Source organism: Pocillopora damicornis, chromosome 10 (genome assembly GCF_964200805.1).
Source record: "Pocillopora damicornis chromosome 10, jaPocDami1.2, whole genome shotgun sequence".
Classification (NCBI taxonomy): domain Eukaryota; kingdom Metazoa; phylum Cnidaria; class Anthozoa; order Scleractinia; family Pocilloporidae; genus Pocillopora; species Pocillopora damicornis.
The window spans coordinates 2287501-2304549 of NC_142679.1; the positions used below are offsets into that span (position 1 = coordinate 2287501).

The following is a 17049-nucleotide window of genomic DNA, read 5'->3' on the forward strand; positions in this document are numbered from 1 at the left end:
CAGTTTCAATTTCACTACAAGTTACAGGAAAAAAATAAAAATTATTACATACAGGATTATTCAGATATACCATTGGGCTATTGGATACACTTGGTATTTGACTTTCTAGGTTTTTACCAATATTGGCAAAATAATCATTAAATGCTTTGGCAACAAGGTTAGGTTCAGTTATTTCTAAGTTGTTTTCTACAATCTTAATGAGCCTTTGGCTAGTATGCGGCTTAAATTTTACTATTTGTTTAATCCCTTTCCAGATCCTTTTACCATCCTTAATATTTTGAAAAAAATATTCATTATAATATTGTTTTTGCTTATTTTTAGAAGATGGTTTAATTTGTTCCTGTAAAGCTTAAATTTTGTATGGTAATAGGTAGATTTTGTCTTGAGGTATTTCTTATAATAATTATTTTTAATTTGAATAGACTTTTGTAGAGCTTTAGATATCCATGGTTTTGATTTAAGCTTTACTTCCCTCCTAGATAGTTGTTTGACTGGTATATGTTTGTTGATTATACTAAAATAGATATTTTAAAGTAAAAAGATTTAAACATATTGCATGCACTATCATTGGATGCAAAAATAGTTTCCAGTCATTTAGTTGAATCTCACTAATGAAAGCCTGCTGATCAAATTTAGAATAATCTCTTTTGAATATTTTAACATTGCCAGGAAGTGATGAAAATTTATTAAAAATTAGGAAATTGGGAAGGTGATCAGAGAGATCATACACTAAAGGGTACCGCTCTGTCAAGTAAAGAAAAAATTCCTTTGTGAAAACAACTTGTACTAGTGGAGCTTCATGCTTGTGTCTAGATTTCAACAAAGAAGTCACCGTTAAACCAAAATGTGCCATACATGTTAAAAACGAGGTTTCCTTTTCTTTATGCAAGTACCAGCCTTGATACAAAAACATTAGCAATTGCCTCAAATTGTAATTTTGAAAGCTGTTTGTCAATTTGTTGTCTTGCTTCTTAGCACATTTTCCAGTTTTTCCATCTTTGTCATGGGTTTTTCCTTTGTCTTTGGCAAGTTTTCTTATTATTGTGTTGTCCTCCTCAATGCTCCACTGAGTGATAAGGGATAAAAGAAACGTGCCTGCTATGGGTTACTTTTCCCAGGAAATCTTGATCCATTGTTATTGACACCAGGAGGTCCTGTCGTCCCATTTGTTTGCAGTTTTAGAAGGCGAGATAATCTTGTGGCGTGGCACGAGTTGTTTGCAAACCTTTATGAGCTAAAATCTTGCATTTGATTTTGGGAGGAATACATTTGCTCTGAGGGAATTTATAGGGCATTTAGATTTGACCAATTTTCGTAAAATTTCCCCCAAACATTCCAAGAATAATAATGAAGGAAAGTGTGTTGGGAAATTTAATCATTTGAAATGTTTTTCCTGTGGCATCCATTTATGCAACATGCCTCACATAATTTTAGCTACTCCAACTTTAGATGCTGATATCTAGACAACCAATCAGAATATGGGAAAAGCCTGACACACTTTTGTTGAGTGATGCCTTTTGAATAAGACTGTGCAGCCATTTTGGTTGTGCTGTAGTATCCAATACTCAATAAATTCAATGGAAGAACCCTCAGTCATTTCACATCCCTACCAGCTCCTGACACTCTCTAAAAGGAAAGCTCGCTCAAATTATATTTTTATCCTAAACTGTAGTTATTAAGCTTTCTTCTGATATAATTTGCTAAGATTTTAGTGAAACTAGAAATTTTCTCCTAATGGACACCCATGAAAGTGGGAAGTAACCTTAATTGTTATTGGGGCATAGAGAATAAAAGAACCATGAGGCTTTCAAGCTAGTCCCTCTTAATTATTACTTGTACTATCTCTATGATTTTCATTATTGTTCACATGATTATTTGTTATTATTAAGTTACTGGTTTAACGTCAACAAGTCACTGTATTCTTGAATCATCTTTCTTTTGTTAACCACTTCACTCTTCACTTTTCACTTTTGTTTTTATTTTCTTGCATGTTTACAAGATATTCCTTTGACCCGCAGATAGCAAATGCTAAGTGAGGCATACCCATGAATATATGGAATGTGGCAGGCTTTCTTACTTTGCATGCTTGCATGTAATACAAATCTTCTGCAAAACTACCTTCTACCTAATCTATCTTCTCCATTTTTGTCCAATTCTATATCAGTAGCCACCTGCAGTCTCATAATGCCTGTTTTGTGAATATGTAATCTAAAAGCAAAGTTAATTAAGACATTGTAATTTTTTCTTTTCAACAGTTGCATTCAATATTAAAGGTTTCCTGTGATGTCTGGGCCATCAAAGGTAAAACTAATGACTCATAAATTTAATTATGAAGCTATGAGGATAAGATTAGTACAAGTGGAACCCTTTTTCCTGTAAATTTAGGTACAACATTTACACCTTTGTGTGTCATTGCTTATCAATCTTGCAGATTCTTGACCAAGGACAAACTATTCATTACTGTCAGGATCTTACAATATTTAATTGTACAGTTATTCATTGAGAAACTCACTTTAAGTATCTAAAGCATTTTTCTGTCAACACTTGCTGTAGACATTTAATATGTCCCAAGCAGGTGTGAGTGGCTTAATTACTTCTTTACTCCTGTAACTTTCTACTTTGTCAGTATATCTCCCCATGGATGTCCTTAACAAAACTTAATCACAAAGTCACAAAGATATCAATCACTTTGTTCTTCAATTTCAATGAATTTTTAAAATTCAAATGATCAGTTCATTATTGCAAGACAAAGTCCCTGTACCTGTATCTCTTAGTAGCCTCCTCTATCTCTGAGGTCTTTCACAGATGGGAACTGCCTTGTTTCCATTCTATTTGCTTGTGTTAATGGAGTATTCCTTGAAGGAGGTTCATGCAGCAGAGTGGTGGGTGCCATGGGTATTAATTCACTTGCAGCTCAACCTGGTTTTGTTGTGGGTGCTCTAATTTCGTCTGGCTGACAGATAGTGTTTCAAATGTAGATGCAGGATCATCTATCCCAAATTTCTCCACATGGGAAGTATTTCTCGAGTATTGGGTCCCACTTGGAGTTTTTATAATGACACTGTTGCCAGTCTTGCTAACCATTTGGGATTACATTGGATTGAATGGTGTGGAGAATTTGTCTTTTTGTCTTTCACTAGGACTCGATCGCCAACTTGAATATCAGATTGTTTGGTGTTTTTAGCCTTATCTGTATATGCTTTGGTTTTTTCTTTCACCCTAACAAGTCTGTATGTGGCAATCAGCATGTAGCTCAGGCAATTGTGCTCCCATCTTCCTTTTAACCCTTTAACTCCAAGAAGTGACCAACATGTAACTTCTCCCTATGATATCCACATGTTTTCTGGCAAAAAGGTAATGAGAATACTCAAACTTATCAGGAAGAAGTTTTTATCTTGATCTTACACCAAATTCTTGTAACTAATTCACAAGGAATTGTGTAGCAGCAAGAGGAGAGAATTGACAATCAGATCTTGGGAGTTTAAGGGTTAAACAATACTTCTCAGGACTTTCCACCGATCAATACCTCACTACATACTCACCTATCTTCTTTATCCTTCATCCAGTCAACTGTTACAGCTTGGGCAATGCAGGTCCTCTTCATTAGGATGGCATTTTGTCTTTCAAGTTCCCTATTGGCCAAGGGTGGTTTTGGTGTGGTCTTAAGATGCACAATGCCATTCTGCTTACAGTATTCTTAGAATTGTCTTGATCAGAATTACAGTCCACTATCTGACTTAGTAGTTATGGGAAGACCATGGCTGGTGAGGATCTCCTCTAGGTTGTCAATTACTTCCACTTACTCATGATAATGGCCATACTAGTTGATGACAAGTAGTATGGATGGTCTAGATGGGAGTGGCTGTAGAAGGTCTATGGCTTGGTCTCGCTAAGGACCCTTTAGCAATGTCTTTGATGTCAGTAGCTCAAGGAGATATAGATGTGCAACCAGTTGACATTATTAAAAAGATTTGCAGAATTTTTCTGCTGCCTCATCCATACAAGGCCACCATACTTTGCTTCTCAAATTTGGTTTGTTGCAATAATTGCGACATGTAAGTGTCCTTTGTGAGCCAAGGCAATGGTTTGGGGCCTTAGCTTGCTGGTTAGCTTGATAAAGGTACCTCATAGGACTATTCACTGATCACACACAGTTGACGAGCAGTTGGTGCATAAGCCTGGCATTTATCAAATCAAGCAGTTTTATTTGCCTCCTTCAGAGCTTTTAACTGTTCATTCATTTCAGATACTTCTTCAATTTCTCATGTGGTGTAGTTCTTATGGTTGCAAATCAAAGATACTCTTTAGCTATGTGTTGATGATTTGTCACTTTGTTCTGACTCAGCAAATGTGAAAGAGGGTTGGCTGTAGTTGTAGGTGGATTACCCAACAATTAATGCAGGAACAAGATTTGGAACAGGCCCATAGATCACTACCAGTTTGTGATCAGTGACCAGGTTAAATTTTTATTTTGTAAATATACATGTAGGCATGGTACCTCTTGCATGCCCAGGAAAGGGCAAGGGGTTCTCTTTCAGTTTGGAAGTATTTACTTTCACACTCTGAAAGGGTGGCTTGCTCAGCAAATGGGCACCCATGCACAATTCTCGTTCTGCATTAACATCTGGCTCTGAGGCCAGCAAGACTCACATCTGCAACAACCCTGGTTGATATATTCTTGTCAAGGTATGGAAATGTTCCAGCCACAGCCATGTTCTGCTTTAGCTGCCCTTGTTGAGTTTACCTATTTGCTCCCCCCTTCCCCCCAAAATAATGTTGTATCCTGATTCCACAAACTTCTAGCTATACATACAGGTAACATTGAATGGGGGAGGGGGGGGGGTTGTATCAATGATTAAGAGTGTAGTGGATATAGTAATGTCATTCTACACATAACTAGAACTTTGCAAAAAAAAATATGTTGACTAACCTTGGCACTGATTAATAGCTTGCTAAAAACCTTACAGCCATTCTTGTTGTGTGGCAGCCCATTTACTGTTGGTATGGGGTATTGACTATGCATATCTATGCAGAGCCAAATGTCACCATCTGTCTTTGGAATAATTACTACTGGTTTCACCCATGGTGTTGGACTGTCAACTTCTTCTATGATGTCACAGTCTAATAGTTATTGAACTTTCTTTCCCAATTTGCAAATTGAAGGGAGTTTTCTCAGCGGTGTGCTTCTGGTTTCACTGTTGGGTCTTTGTGTAATGTCACTTGTTAAGACCTCAGCTTTCAAATCCCACTAAACACCTCTAGGAATTATTGTTGCAATTCTCTGTTGAGTTCTCTGTTTGCCAACCAAAACTTCACACATGAAACAGCCTTTTACTTCAAGGGGCTTGCTGGATGTATAAGCATGTATAGTTTCCTTTCAAAAAGGGCAACTTCAGATTTATTCTTTTTCTTCTTAGCTTTCAAATTTTCCTAGGTTTCTTCGTATTCAGTGTTAGTGGTGGCCTCCAGAGTCCACCAACATCTCTAATTCTACCCCACCCACAGACAACTCAAGCAGATTTGATTGTACTTCATGACTGATTCTGAAAGCAGTAAATCAACTTGATCCACATTTGCATGTGATTCTTCGTGTACTTGTTTAACCACAAGTTTTTTCAGTTTGGTTTTACAGACACTAGCAAAATGAACTTTTCCTACACACTTCCTACAAGTCTGACCTCTAGCAGGGCAGTTTGGATCTCCACCCAGGTGCCCACTGGACCCACAACTATAGCAATGTTTTTCTTGTTTGTTTCCTTTACTCTTTTGTTTACCATTTGGTCTGCCAGGGTTTTTTATGAACCCTGTTTACATCTTCTGGACCCTGCTTGCTCTCACTGAGATAAGATATTTGGTGCTCTGCCCTTTCACACTGTTCTGAGAGTTCTAACATCCAATTGAGGGTTAGCTCTTGCCTTTCTTCAAATAATTTGTGGTTCACATAGTCTGACTTACATTTGCACAGGAGATTAGGTCTCTTATCTGGTTGTCAAAGTCTGCACCAAAACTGCAATCCTTTCCTTTTCTTAATCCAGTTACAAAGTGCAAAACAGTCTCACCCTCCTTTTGTTAGAGTTGGTGAAATTTCTGATGGGCAAAAACTGAGTTGACTTTGGGAAAAAAATATCCATCCAATGCTGTGACAGCTGCATACATAATTGTTTGCTTTGCAAGTGTTCACAAGTTTAGAGAAGATTTCTTGGACATGTGGGCCTGTTTATTGGAGTAGCATAGCTGTTGTTCTTTGTCTTGTGGTTGCATTTTTACCTTGATTAATAATTAGACATAGTGGACTCCAAGTGACAATTAATCAAACTTGGGAATTGCCTTTGAAGCTCCATTTTTGTTCAAAGACATCTTGTGCCATGCTTATGCTGTGCTAATTCCATGCCTACCCTCATCACCAATGTTGTGCTCCCTTGCTACATAAATAACTGATGAACAACCAAGAATTGCACACAAATACCATGTGCTTTTCTATTTTTTTTTCTCTCTCCATGTTCTCTTGGCCATTGTTACATAACACATGACAAAAAGATATATTATATGGTAACTTTTGTTTATTAATATGAAATATATTTTATTATTGCAATAAAGAAGGCTATCCTTAATTTGTGCTGTCTTGATCTTGAAGGATTTGGCCACTCCAAGTGAAACCTCTTCATCACAGGAAGGCCAGCAAAACAGGAGACTGAAAGTCACTTTGCTGAGTAGTGGGTGGAGATCATCAACTGATAGAGAAGTCTCAACTATCAGTAGAAAGCTTGCAATACAGTTAGCTAAGGATGTGGATGTTAGTGTGTTTCTTCCAAAGTGCAGTGAAGAGGACAAGAGAAATGCTGCAAGTCACAAAATTAAGCTTGTTGAAGCAGATAAACTGCCTGGCTATGAACCAATTCTTTGGTTGTCATCTTTACCCAGAAACCATGATGTAGACTGTATCATAGGACATGGAGTGCATCTTGGAAGACAAATTTCACTCATAAAGAGGAGTAAAGACTGCAGATGGATTCAAGTTGTTCACAGTGTTCATGAAGAAGTGGGAATGTACCAGAACATTTCAGAAGGACAACGACTTCAGAAAACAGAAGTAGAACTCTGTAAAATGGCCGATGAGGTTGTAGCAATAGGACCCAAGGTGGCAGAGGCTTATGAACGCTGCCTTTGTTCTGATAAAGAAGAGGAAACCATTTTAGATCTCACCCCAGGTATTTTCTCTGAATTTTTGAATGTAGCACAGGCCACTGGTGAAAGGAAAACATTCTGTGTTTTAGTTATTGGAAGTGGTGACAGCTGTAAAGATTTTGATGTTAAGGGGTTCAACATGGCTGCTGAAGCGATTGCTGAGTTGAAAGATGCATCCTACCAACTGAAGTTTCTTTATTCACTGAGAGAAGATGGCAAGGAAATAGCAGAGAAGCTGCTTCAGCATGGCATCAGTCGTAATCAGCTAATTGTTCACAGCTTTGATGACAGCAGTGAAGAACTAGCCAACTTTTTCTGTGAGGTGGATCTTGCTATAATGCCATCTAGGACTGAAGGTTTTGGATTGTGTGGCCTTGAAGCGTTATCTGCTGGTCTGCCTGTACTTATCAGTGGTAATTCAGGACTTGGAGGAGCTCTGAAGAAAGTGCTTTTTGGCTCACACTATGTGGTAGACTCAGAAGATCCCAAAGACTGGGCTAAAAAGATCAGAGATGTACGTCAAAAATGTAGGAAAGATCGCCTTTCAGAAGCAGAGCTTCTTCGTGAACATTATGCAAAAGCATATGACTGGGAGAAGCCTTGTACTGTCTTGGTGAAAAAGATGCAGACACTTGCATTTGGTAAACGTTCTTTTTTGTTTAAACTATTTTCCGCTTTTACAATTAAACAAGAGTTGATATTAGTACTGCTACTTCAATGTACTTTTGCAACATGTAACAGCATGTTCTTGTCATTCACTAGACAGTTGATGTTTTCAAATAATTATAGCACAGACTCTTTATTGGTCACCTACAGTACATGTAGGTGTGTTCAACGTTGTTAGTAAGAAGTCTATCTGGGAGACTGGACTTCAGATTGACACTTCTGTTTTTTTTCTTTGGGAACAAACATACAACTGTCAAGGTGTCTGTCTCCACCAAGCTTTGACATTTTTTTTAAACTAGTGAACTGTTTGGTTCACTAGTAAAGGTTAAATGGGGAGGGGTAACTTGCAATGAAATTAAAATTGGATTTTAAATTCAATTTGAATATTTTGAATATTCCTCCTTCCAGTAGGAACAATTTACAATCCCCTTGGTTCCTTTGAGCTGTAGAAATTGGGATAAGCTCCATACCCTCATTAATTTTTTAACCAATTGGAAATCTTGTCAAATTCTTTCAAAATTATTTATGAAGCATCCACCAAGACATACTAGATGTATATCTTCTGGAAATTCCATGATATTCTTTTGAAGTGGTTTATATTTAAACCCTGTAGCTATATAGCTATAATGCGAATGATTATCTTTACACACCAAAACTTATGAAACGATAAATAGCTGAAATAGAGTTAAAATCCATAATTAATTTGGTTTATCCCATGTAGATTCATCAGAGAGCAAGTTAGCTAAGCCAGTCAGGGATAAGAGGCTAACATCTGTTGCAGAAGATACAACTCAGGCTTGTGAGAGACCCAGAGAAGAATTGAGAGATGGCATGTACCACAAAGGTAATCAGTAATTTCTCAAAACTGGGGTCACTTACAACATTGCATCAGATTGACTATTTATGATGGGAAACACATAGTAACATTTTTGTTAGGAAGGCTTTCATGTATGTTGGTCTATGTCAATGGAATGCAATCACTTCCTTAATGTACCTCTAACTAAGCCAAGATATCAAAAATATTACATTCAGCATGAGTTGAAACAATTATTTGATATTTGAATTTGTTTAAACAGCAAGCAATAAGAAGTATGGTGAAAGTTATATTTTACAATATTTTACAGTATTTAATAATTAGCTATTATTAATTTATTTGGCACCTGCCATAGGTGTGGTAGCAAGCAGATTAACAGCTTTACCAGTCAAGGATGAACGACTATCATCCATTGTTTTTGTTCTGTGTAGTTCAGCAGAAGCCAAAACTTATTTAATTCTGGAACTCGACCCACTTGGTTTACCCTTTCTGAGAGGATCCAAAGAATCTAAGTTTGCTGCTTTTGACCAGTTGATTTTATTTACTTGGTTGGAATGTTGTTACATGTAGTAGTAAAAACCCCTCACACCCTAACATCAGTATGCATTTTCTCCTTACTGTTTTGTCTAAATTTCCTTTGGTACTGACCAGGAGAATTAGTTTAAAAATCAGTAGGTTTCTGTGGTGGTGATTATTTTCGTAATTTTTGTGACTGTAATGGTTGATTCAGGGAGATATTGGGTCAATATTGTTTGTGAGGCTTGTCTAGCAATGAGCATGCAGCAGCAAGTCATGAGAACTTAGCTTTTTAATGTTCCTTGTTCCTTGAAGGTAGGGACATCCCACCGTTTCAAGAAAGTGGTCAGACTCAAAGTGATTCCACAGCTCATGGTAATTGCTATATGTAGTAATTACCATGTTACTTTAGTTTAAATTGATGTTGTGGTCAATTAACTCATTAATTTGGGGAAGGCATGCACTGCTTGTAGACTCACTGACTGATACACCAGTCAGTGCAGTCTTCTTAGTGGTAATTCCGTCAACAGTCAATTAGATTAGTGGAATCTCATGTTATTTGCATACACAGCGCAGCGTTATAGTTCTTCTCCATTGCTTGTCATCTTGAAAGTTAGCAAGTGGAGAGGTTTCCTGTTTATGTTTCAGCCATTTCCAGTGGATCATGGCCTCTGTGTTTGTTAACTTCAATTTAGTCATGCTTTTTCAGTCTCAGTTGTTCGAGGTTAAATCTGTAAATGTTTTGATTTTAATGTTTGATTCATCTTCATAATCTGTGCAATCACATACCATCTGCATAGAGCCTGAAATTCTTTTCCATTCTGAATGTAATCCTAAAAAAAATTGCATGAAACATGTACAAAAGTTAAAATTTTTTTTGTTTTCATAATTTTCCCCTAGATCATGACCTTTCTGTGATTACAAAACATCTCAGAGCTGAGTACAACAGAAGAGGTCTTCTAAAACCGCTTCTTTGGGAGAACACCTTTAAGCTACCTCTTGATGATGTTTACACAAAATTGTCAGTAGTGTCGAGACGAATAACAGACTTTAGATTGGAAGATAGAACAGTGAACATGTTTGATATCTTTAAAACTGTCAACAAAGATGACGATTCAATGGTGCTCGTAGAGGGAAGCCCTGGAATTGGAAAGACAACTTTTTGTCTTAAAATTTCTCATGACTGGGCTAACCAGAAAATCCCAAGTGAATCTGCTTTTCCAGTTTTCAAACTTTTGTTGCTGCTGAAATGTCGAGACATTTGTGGAGATGTAATAGATGCCATTGTTGATCAGCTACTCCCAATGGAGGGAAAGGTCAAGGAAAAGCTGGTAGATTACATCAAAGATGTTCACAACCAGGAAAACATTTTGGTGATTTTAGATGGCCTTGATGAGCTTCCGGCAGCAGGTGAAAGTCACGTGGATAAGTTACTAAGAAGAAGAATGTTACCACTTTGCTACGTTTTGGCCACATCTCGTCAAGAAAAAGGAATTGAAGTGCGACAGAAGGTTGACTTTGACGTTATTCTGCAAATTGAAGGGTTCACGAAAGTAGACTCCTTTGAGTACATCAGAAAGCACTTTAGTCACTTAGGTCTTGATCATGTAGCAAAGGGAGAAAGGCTTATTCAGTCCATCCGGGAAAATACCTTCCTCCATGCACTCCCGAGCAATCCATTGAATTTGCTTCTTCTCTGTGTTGTTTTTGAGGATTATGAAGGGAATCTACCATCTTCTCGAACCGAACTTTATCACATTATTGTTGGTTGCCTTTTGCGAAGGTATTGTGCCAAAAACAAGGTGGAAGCCGCTGCTGACGACAAAGCTCTAGAGAAACAATTTAAAGATAGTTTACTAGCACTGGGGCAGTTAGCGTGGAGGTGTTTGCAGGAAGACCGGTTTTCGTTTCGAGAAGAAGAGTTGGAAAAATTGGAAAGGACAACGAAAACTTTGGCAGCTCGTAAACTTGGTTTGGTATTTAAAGAGGCCAGTGCGAAGAAGATTAACCCTCAGCACGAATATCACTTTTTCCACAAGACTTTTCAAGAGTACTTGGCGGCATTATATCTGGCACACAAGCTACTGGAAGAGAAGGTTAATGTCTTTCATGATTTGAAGTTGAGCTTTGCTGACATCACAAGAAAATACAACCAAGTGTTTATCTTTGTGTCTGGCATACTGGGTGAGGCTACTTGTAATCTGTTTAGACAGATTGGCGAGAATCTTAAGGTTGAATGCTGGAACTGGCTAAATTGTAGTGAGCAAGAGGCGACTTTCTTCACTGAGTGTTTCAGTGAAAGCGGGGAAGCAGAACAAATGGCAATGACTCTTTGTTCCTTTATCCCGTTTCCACAGACAGTAACCAGATGCATCGGAAATGATATATTTGAAGGTGTTCTAAGAGTTGCAAATGCTTGCAAGAGCTTCTCACAATTACAATTGCCCGTTCATCTTTCTGTATATTTTGATGACATACTGCATCTTCGCTCTGCTGACGAGTTTCTAACCTCTTACTCCAGGCTAGAAACTATTTTCTTTTCTTTTGAAGATGTTACAGAACAAATAACTGGCCTTATGTATAGTGCACTTCAAGGGAACTCATCTTTGCATTCCTTTACTCTTCAAACAAGTTGCTTTTCCCCTAAAAAGGTCGCTTCCATTGGTGACAATTTAGCCGCAAACAAAACACTTCAAACCGTGACTTTAAAACTGCCGGGTAAGTTAGTTGAGGATTGGGCCACTGTTCTTGAAAAAGGATTATCTGGAGATACACCGCTGACATCTGTTGTGCTGGAGATCAGTGGCTCAGTAAGGAAAAGTGATATGGTGGCTTTGAACAATTTGTTATTGAACAGATCACTTCAATCTTTTGGCCTCACTATTTATGGAGACATGCACGATTCATTGGCGACTTCTGTCGCCGAAGGACTTGCAGCTAATCCTTACTTAAAATCCCTCACATTGACTGTATGTGGAAGCGTCAGCTGCTCTGCTTTCATTTCGTTGAAAAAGGGTGTTGTAGAAAATAGTACTTTAAGGTCACTGGTCTTAAAAGTGTTCGGAGGACTCCCCGAGAATTGGATAAACATTTGTGAAGCTCTCTATGTTGCTAAAACGTCATCTCTGTCTCTTACAATTGAGCCGGATGTAGTTAGCAAAATAACAACTTCACAGGTGGCCTGTCTTCGTCCTCTTCTACTTGAAGAAAAACTTGGCGTGTTGAAACTTCACTCACTTACTGTAAAGATGTGGGGAGAGTTGAGTTGCACTGGAGCAAGTGATTTATGCAAACTCCTGATAGCCTCAAGAGTTTCTTGCGTTAATTTGAGTATCCATGGAAGAGTAACAGATGGTGTTGCTACCTGTTTGGTTAAGAACTTTGACAAAGTTAAGTCACTGTCCAACTTGAGTATCAACATTAGGGGAGAGGTGACAAGAGACGGAGAGAGCACTCTTGAAGCCCTAACATGCAATCAAAAATTTTCCTCTACTCTAAATGTCCATGACGTAAGGACAGTTGACGAAATATGCGAAGAAGTCGAGCTGTCTGTAGTCGATTCTTCCTCATTAACATCAGCATTTACAAACGTCGAGCCTATCTGCTCACGTGTAAGTAAAGTGAGTATGAACTTTGATAGGCTCATTTACTCAAGTGAGGAGGACTGGGGACGAAGTGTTGGTGACTTTTTGGTGAAATTCGTGTCACTTACTACATTACACCTCTCATTCAACAACTGCATTGGCATGAGTGAAGGCTGGATGGGTGGTCTTTGGAGTGGTTTGGCACAAAACACGTCGATAACCACGCTGAGTATTTCATTCAACCACGACAGTTACACGATTGAAGACCTGATAGGCGGTCTGTGGTGTGGTTTTGCAAGAAATACGTCGATAAGCACGCCGAGTATTATAGTCAACAACTACAGGTACACGAGTGGAGACGGGATGGGCGAACTGGGAAGTGGTTTGGCACAAAACACGATGATAACCACGCTGAGTATTACATTCGACAACCAAAGTCTTATGAGTGTATACTGGATGGACGAACTGGGAAGGGGTTTGGCACAAAACACGTCAATAACTACGCTGAGTATTACATTCAACGACTACGGTGACAGGAGTAGAGACGGGATACAATCCCTGGGAAGGGATTTGGCACGCAACACGTCGATAACCACGCTGAGTATTACATTCAACAACTACAGTTGCAAGAGTGGATTCTGGATGAGCGAACTGAGAATTGGTTTGGCACAAAACACGTCAATAACTACGCTGCGTATTACATTCAACAACTTCAGTGACAGGAGTGGAGACTGGGCGGACCAACTGGTATGGGGTTCGGCAGAAAACACGACGATAACCACGCTGAGTATTACATTCAACAACTACAGTTGCATGAGTGTAGACTGGATGGACCAACTGAGAAGTGATTTGGCACAAAACACGTCGATAACTACGCTGAGTATTACATTCAACGACTACGGTGACAGAAGTAGATACGGGATACAATCCCTGGGAAGGGATTTGGCACACAACACGTCGATAACCACGCTGAGTATTACATTCAACAACCACAGTGACATGCATGGAGACTGGATGGGTGGACTGGGAAGTAGTTTGGCACACAACACGTCGATAACTACGCTGAGTATTACATTCAACGACTACGGTGACAGGAGTAGATACGGGATACAATTCCTGGGAAGGGATTTGGCACGCAACATGTCGATAACCACGCTGAGTATTACATTCAACAACCACAGTTACATGAGTGGAGACTGGATGGGTGGACTGGGAAGAAGTTTGGCACACAACACGTCGATAACCACGCTGAGTATTACATTCAACAACTACAATTACATGAGTGGAGACTGGATGGGTGGACTGGGAAGTGGTTTGGCACAAAACACGTCGATAACCACGCTGAGTATTACAGTCAGCAACTACAGTAACATGAGTGGAGACTTGATGGGCCGCTTGGGAAGTGATTTGGCACAAAACACGTCGATAACCACGCTGAGTATTACAGTCAACAACCACAGTGACATGCGTGGAGACTGGATGCTTAATCTGAGGAGTGTTGTAGCACAAAACACGTCACTCGCCATATTAAACCTTACACTAAACAACTACACTGATTCATACGAAGACTGGATAAACAAATTGTGTCAAGCTTTGTCAGGGAACACATCGTCGGTCAAAATTTTTCTCGAAGTTAACATGCTCAGTGAGAGCAATGAAAAACCTTAAATGAGTATGGCTTAGTGAAAAGCACATTATTTGAATATTCTCGACACTGACTGAGCACCCTAACAAGATGGTCGCACTTATCGTACAATGATTATTATTACAGAAGACTGGAAACCTGGAACAAAGCGTCAGTGTCTACATTCAACAGCTACGTTGACGGGGGTGGAGTCTGTGTCTGATTCTAAATTTCTCGTAGAGGAAAAAGCGCTGCAAGCCTTGTGATAGGAGGAGAGCCATTGGCTGGATGCGGTTGTGGAACTTGGCAGAAAAGTCAACGGCATGGACTTGTTTCAGTTGAACTGGACCAAAATGAAGTGCAGCAAAAGAGGACTTATAAATGATGTGTGTGACATCCTGGCAATTAAAGACTTGGACTCCTCTGAGGTTAATGACCACAATGACGTAAGCGCAGTCCTTGACAGAATTTGATGTAAGAAGACTCCTGACAGAGGGTTAGTCATTTAGATCCTGAAGGGTAAATTAATCCTTTATCCCCTAACATTATTATGTTAATTCTCCTTACTGTTCTCTAGACATTTCCAGAAGCGCTTACAAGGAGAATTTTTTTGAAAATCAGGAGCTTTATGAGTTGGTGATCATTTCCTTGATTCTCGTGATTTTCAAGTTTGATTCAGGGATGATATTGTAAGGAGAAACACGGGGCACTTTGATGATGCTAATCCTAGCAGTATGCAAGGTTCTTGTCACGTTTGAACCCTCCATACACCTTAGCTTACCAATTAGTTATCTGCAGCCTAGTGGTAGAGCATCGGAGCGCGAAATCCGCAGGTCAGGGGCTCGACTCTTCCAATTCGTCTCAGGCTTGTGACAAAACGAAAACAAAATTCTTTATTTTTTACTGAGTTTCCTACTGTTTCTATTACAGCCTACACGTCTCAACTGCCCAGCTGTCAGCGTGATGAAGGATTAAATGGTGTTGAAGTATCGGATACCGTCTTAAACAGGAACAAGCCTAGTGAAGGATTCTTTCGTACCAACTGATTGGAAGGAACAGTGTTTCAGACACATAAGCAAATCTTCCTCGTGATAGCAGGTTGATTGTCGCATTTAAAGTTGAATCATGGATGAAGAAAATACTCGACTACTTTGTAAAATTTTCTATTATTTAACCAGGTATTAAGTAGAGTGGAAATTTTCTGTGGAAATATCATGTCAGTCTTTTATAAGGTGACGCGCAGGCAGTCTACCTGATTGCGATTGACATTGGAAGTGATCTCATCGTGAGTCAAGCGATAGCACTTCACTACCACGATTAGTACAACAGCTTTTTTGACGACATGTAATCAATTTTTAGCACAACAGCCTTTTTGACGATATGTAATAAATTTGCAAGGAGGATTTTAAAATTTCTCTTCAATTGATATAGTGAAAGGTGATTAAGTCGTGGAGCTAAACGGTGGAAGTTTAACATTATGTCAGAGCAAAGCGCTGGTGTCTTTCTTGCTTCACACTTTTGTCCTAAAACAGAAAGATGTTCTGAGAATTATTCAGCTTGCAACCAGGTCCGCGCAATGCTTAAATTAAGTGAGTTATGCCTCAAAATGTTGGCAGCGTCGTACAATAAAAATCGAAATGGACGGATTTAGAGTCAGAAGATACAGAACGTTTCCATTTTGTGTCCTTATTCACTTTGACTCAAACACTTCTGATCCAATGAAAACTGAATTGTCGGAGTCGCAAGCAGACGCGGACGAACCAACCAATCACAGTGCCAGTTCTCAGGCCATCCGATGACTTATGACTTTGATGATCTAGTTTTCATGGGATCATAAGTAACCGCGTCCTTAGCGCCGTAAGCTACTTCACTTTCCTGCTGTATGATTTTCAGTAGATGGTATTTAACCCTTTAAAACCCCTAAGAGTGACTAGAATCTAATTTCTCCTTACAATATCAGCCCTGAATTACAAATAAATGCCACGAGAATAAGAAAAATGATCATCAGCCAGAGAAGCTCTTGATTGTTAAACAAATTCTCCTTGTCGACACCTTAGGAAATGTACAGAGAACAGTATGGAGAATATGCAAACTGATGTTAGGGTGTAAAGGGTTAAGGCTCTGCTCTTCTCATTACGTATCCGACTGCATCGCCGGCATTAAGAAAAACCTCTCGTTTGTTCTTCTTAAGCGCTTTTCGAGTAGTGCGCGTTGTATAACCAAAACCCAAGTTATTAAAATGTCCAGTCAAAGCAAAGTATAATATCACACAAGGAGTCACTAAGTTGATGAAGTAAAATCAAAACAGTCATCCCAAAGCACTAGACATGAGTGACTAAGTCGAATTTGGTTCCAGTCTAGCATCTGATTGATTGAGAGAGTGGTGCGTAGTTTCTGGAGAAATAGTGTGTTAACCTTTAAACCCTGAGAGTGATCAGCATCTAATTTCTCCTAACAATAACATTGCTGAATCATTTGTGAAGATCCCGAGAAAAAAAAGAAAATGATCGCCAACTTAAGAGGTTTTGATTGTTAAACAAATTCTCCTTGTCAGTACCAAAGGAAATGCACGGAGAAGAGTATGGAGAATCTGGATACTGATGTTGAGGATTAAAGAGTTAAGGTTAAACCGATGCAGTTCAGTTTAGTTTCGTATTCCG

At 39.0% G+C, this 17049-nt stretch overlaps 1 protein-coding gene across 5 annotated transcripts in view; it reads left to right on the forward strand.

Moving 5' to 3' along the window:
* Window positions 1–16035, forward strand: part of LOC149038429 (uncharacterized) — a 41359-nt gene extending 25324 nt beyond the window's left edge. For 2 of the 5 annotated variants that reach the window (XM_089184741.1, XM_089184742.1), the window contains exons 3-8: window positions 2253–2301; window positions 6635–7826; window positions 8573–8695; window positions 9497–9556; window positions 10082–14885; window positions 15320–16035. In XM_089184741.1, coding sequence (XP_089040867.1) covers window positions 2284–2301; window positions 6635–7826; window positions 8573–8695; window positions 9497–9556; window positions 10082–14433 — 5745 coding nt within the window. In that variant the 5' untranslated portion in view covers window positions 2253–2283 and the 3' untranslated portion in view covers window positions 14434–14885; window positions 15320–16035. The remainder of the gene's footprint in view (window positions 1–2252; window positions 2302–6634; window positions 7827–8572; window positions 8696–9496; window positions 9557–10081; window positions 14886–15319) is intronic. The other 3 variants (XM_089184740.1, XM_089184739.1, XM_089184743.1) reach the window with 2 other exon arrangements.
* The last annotated feature ends 1014 nt before the right edge of the window (window positions 16036–17049 follow it).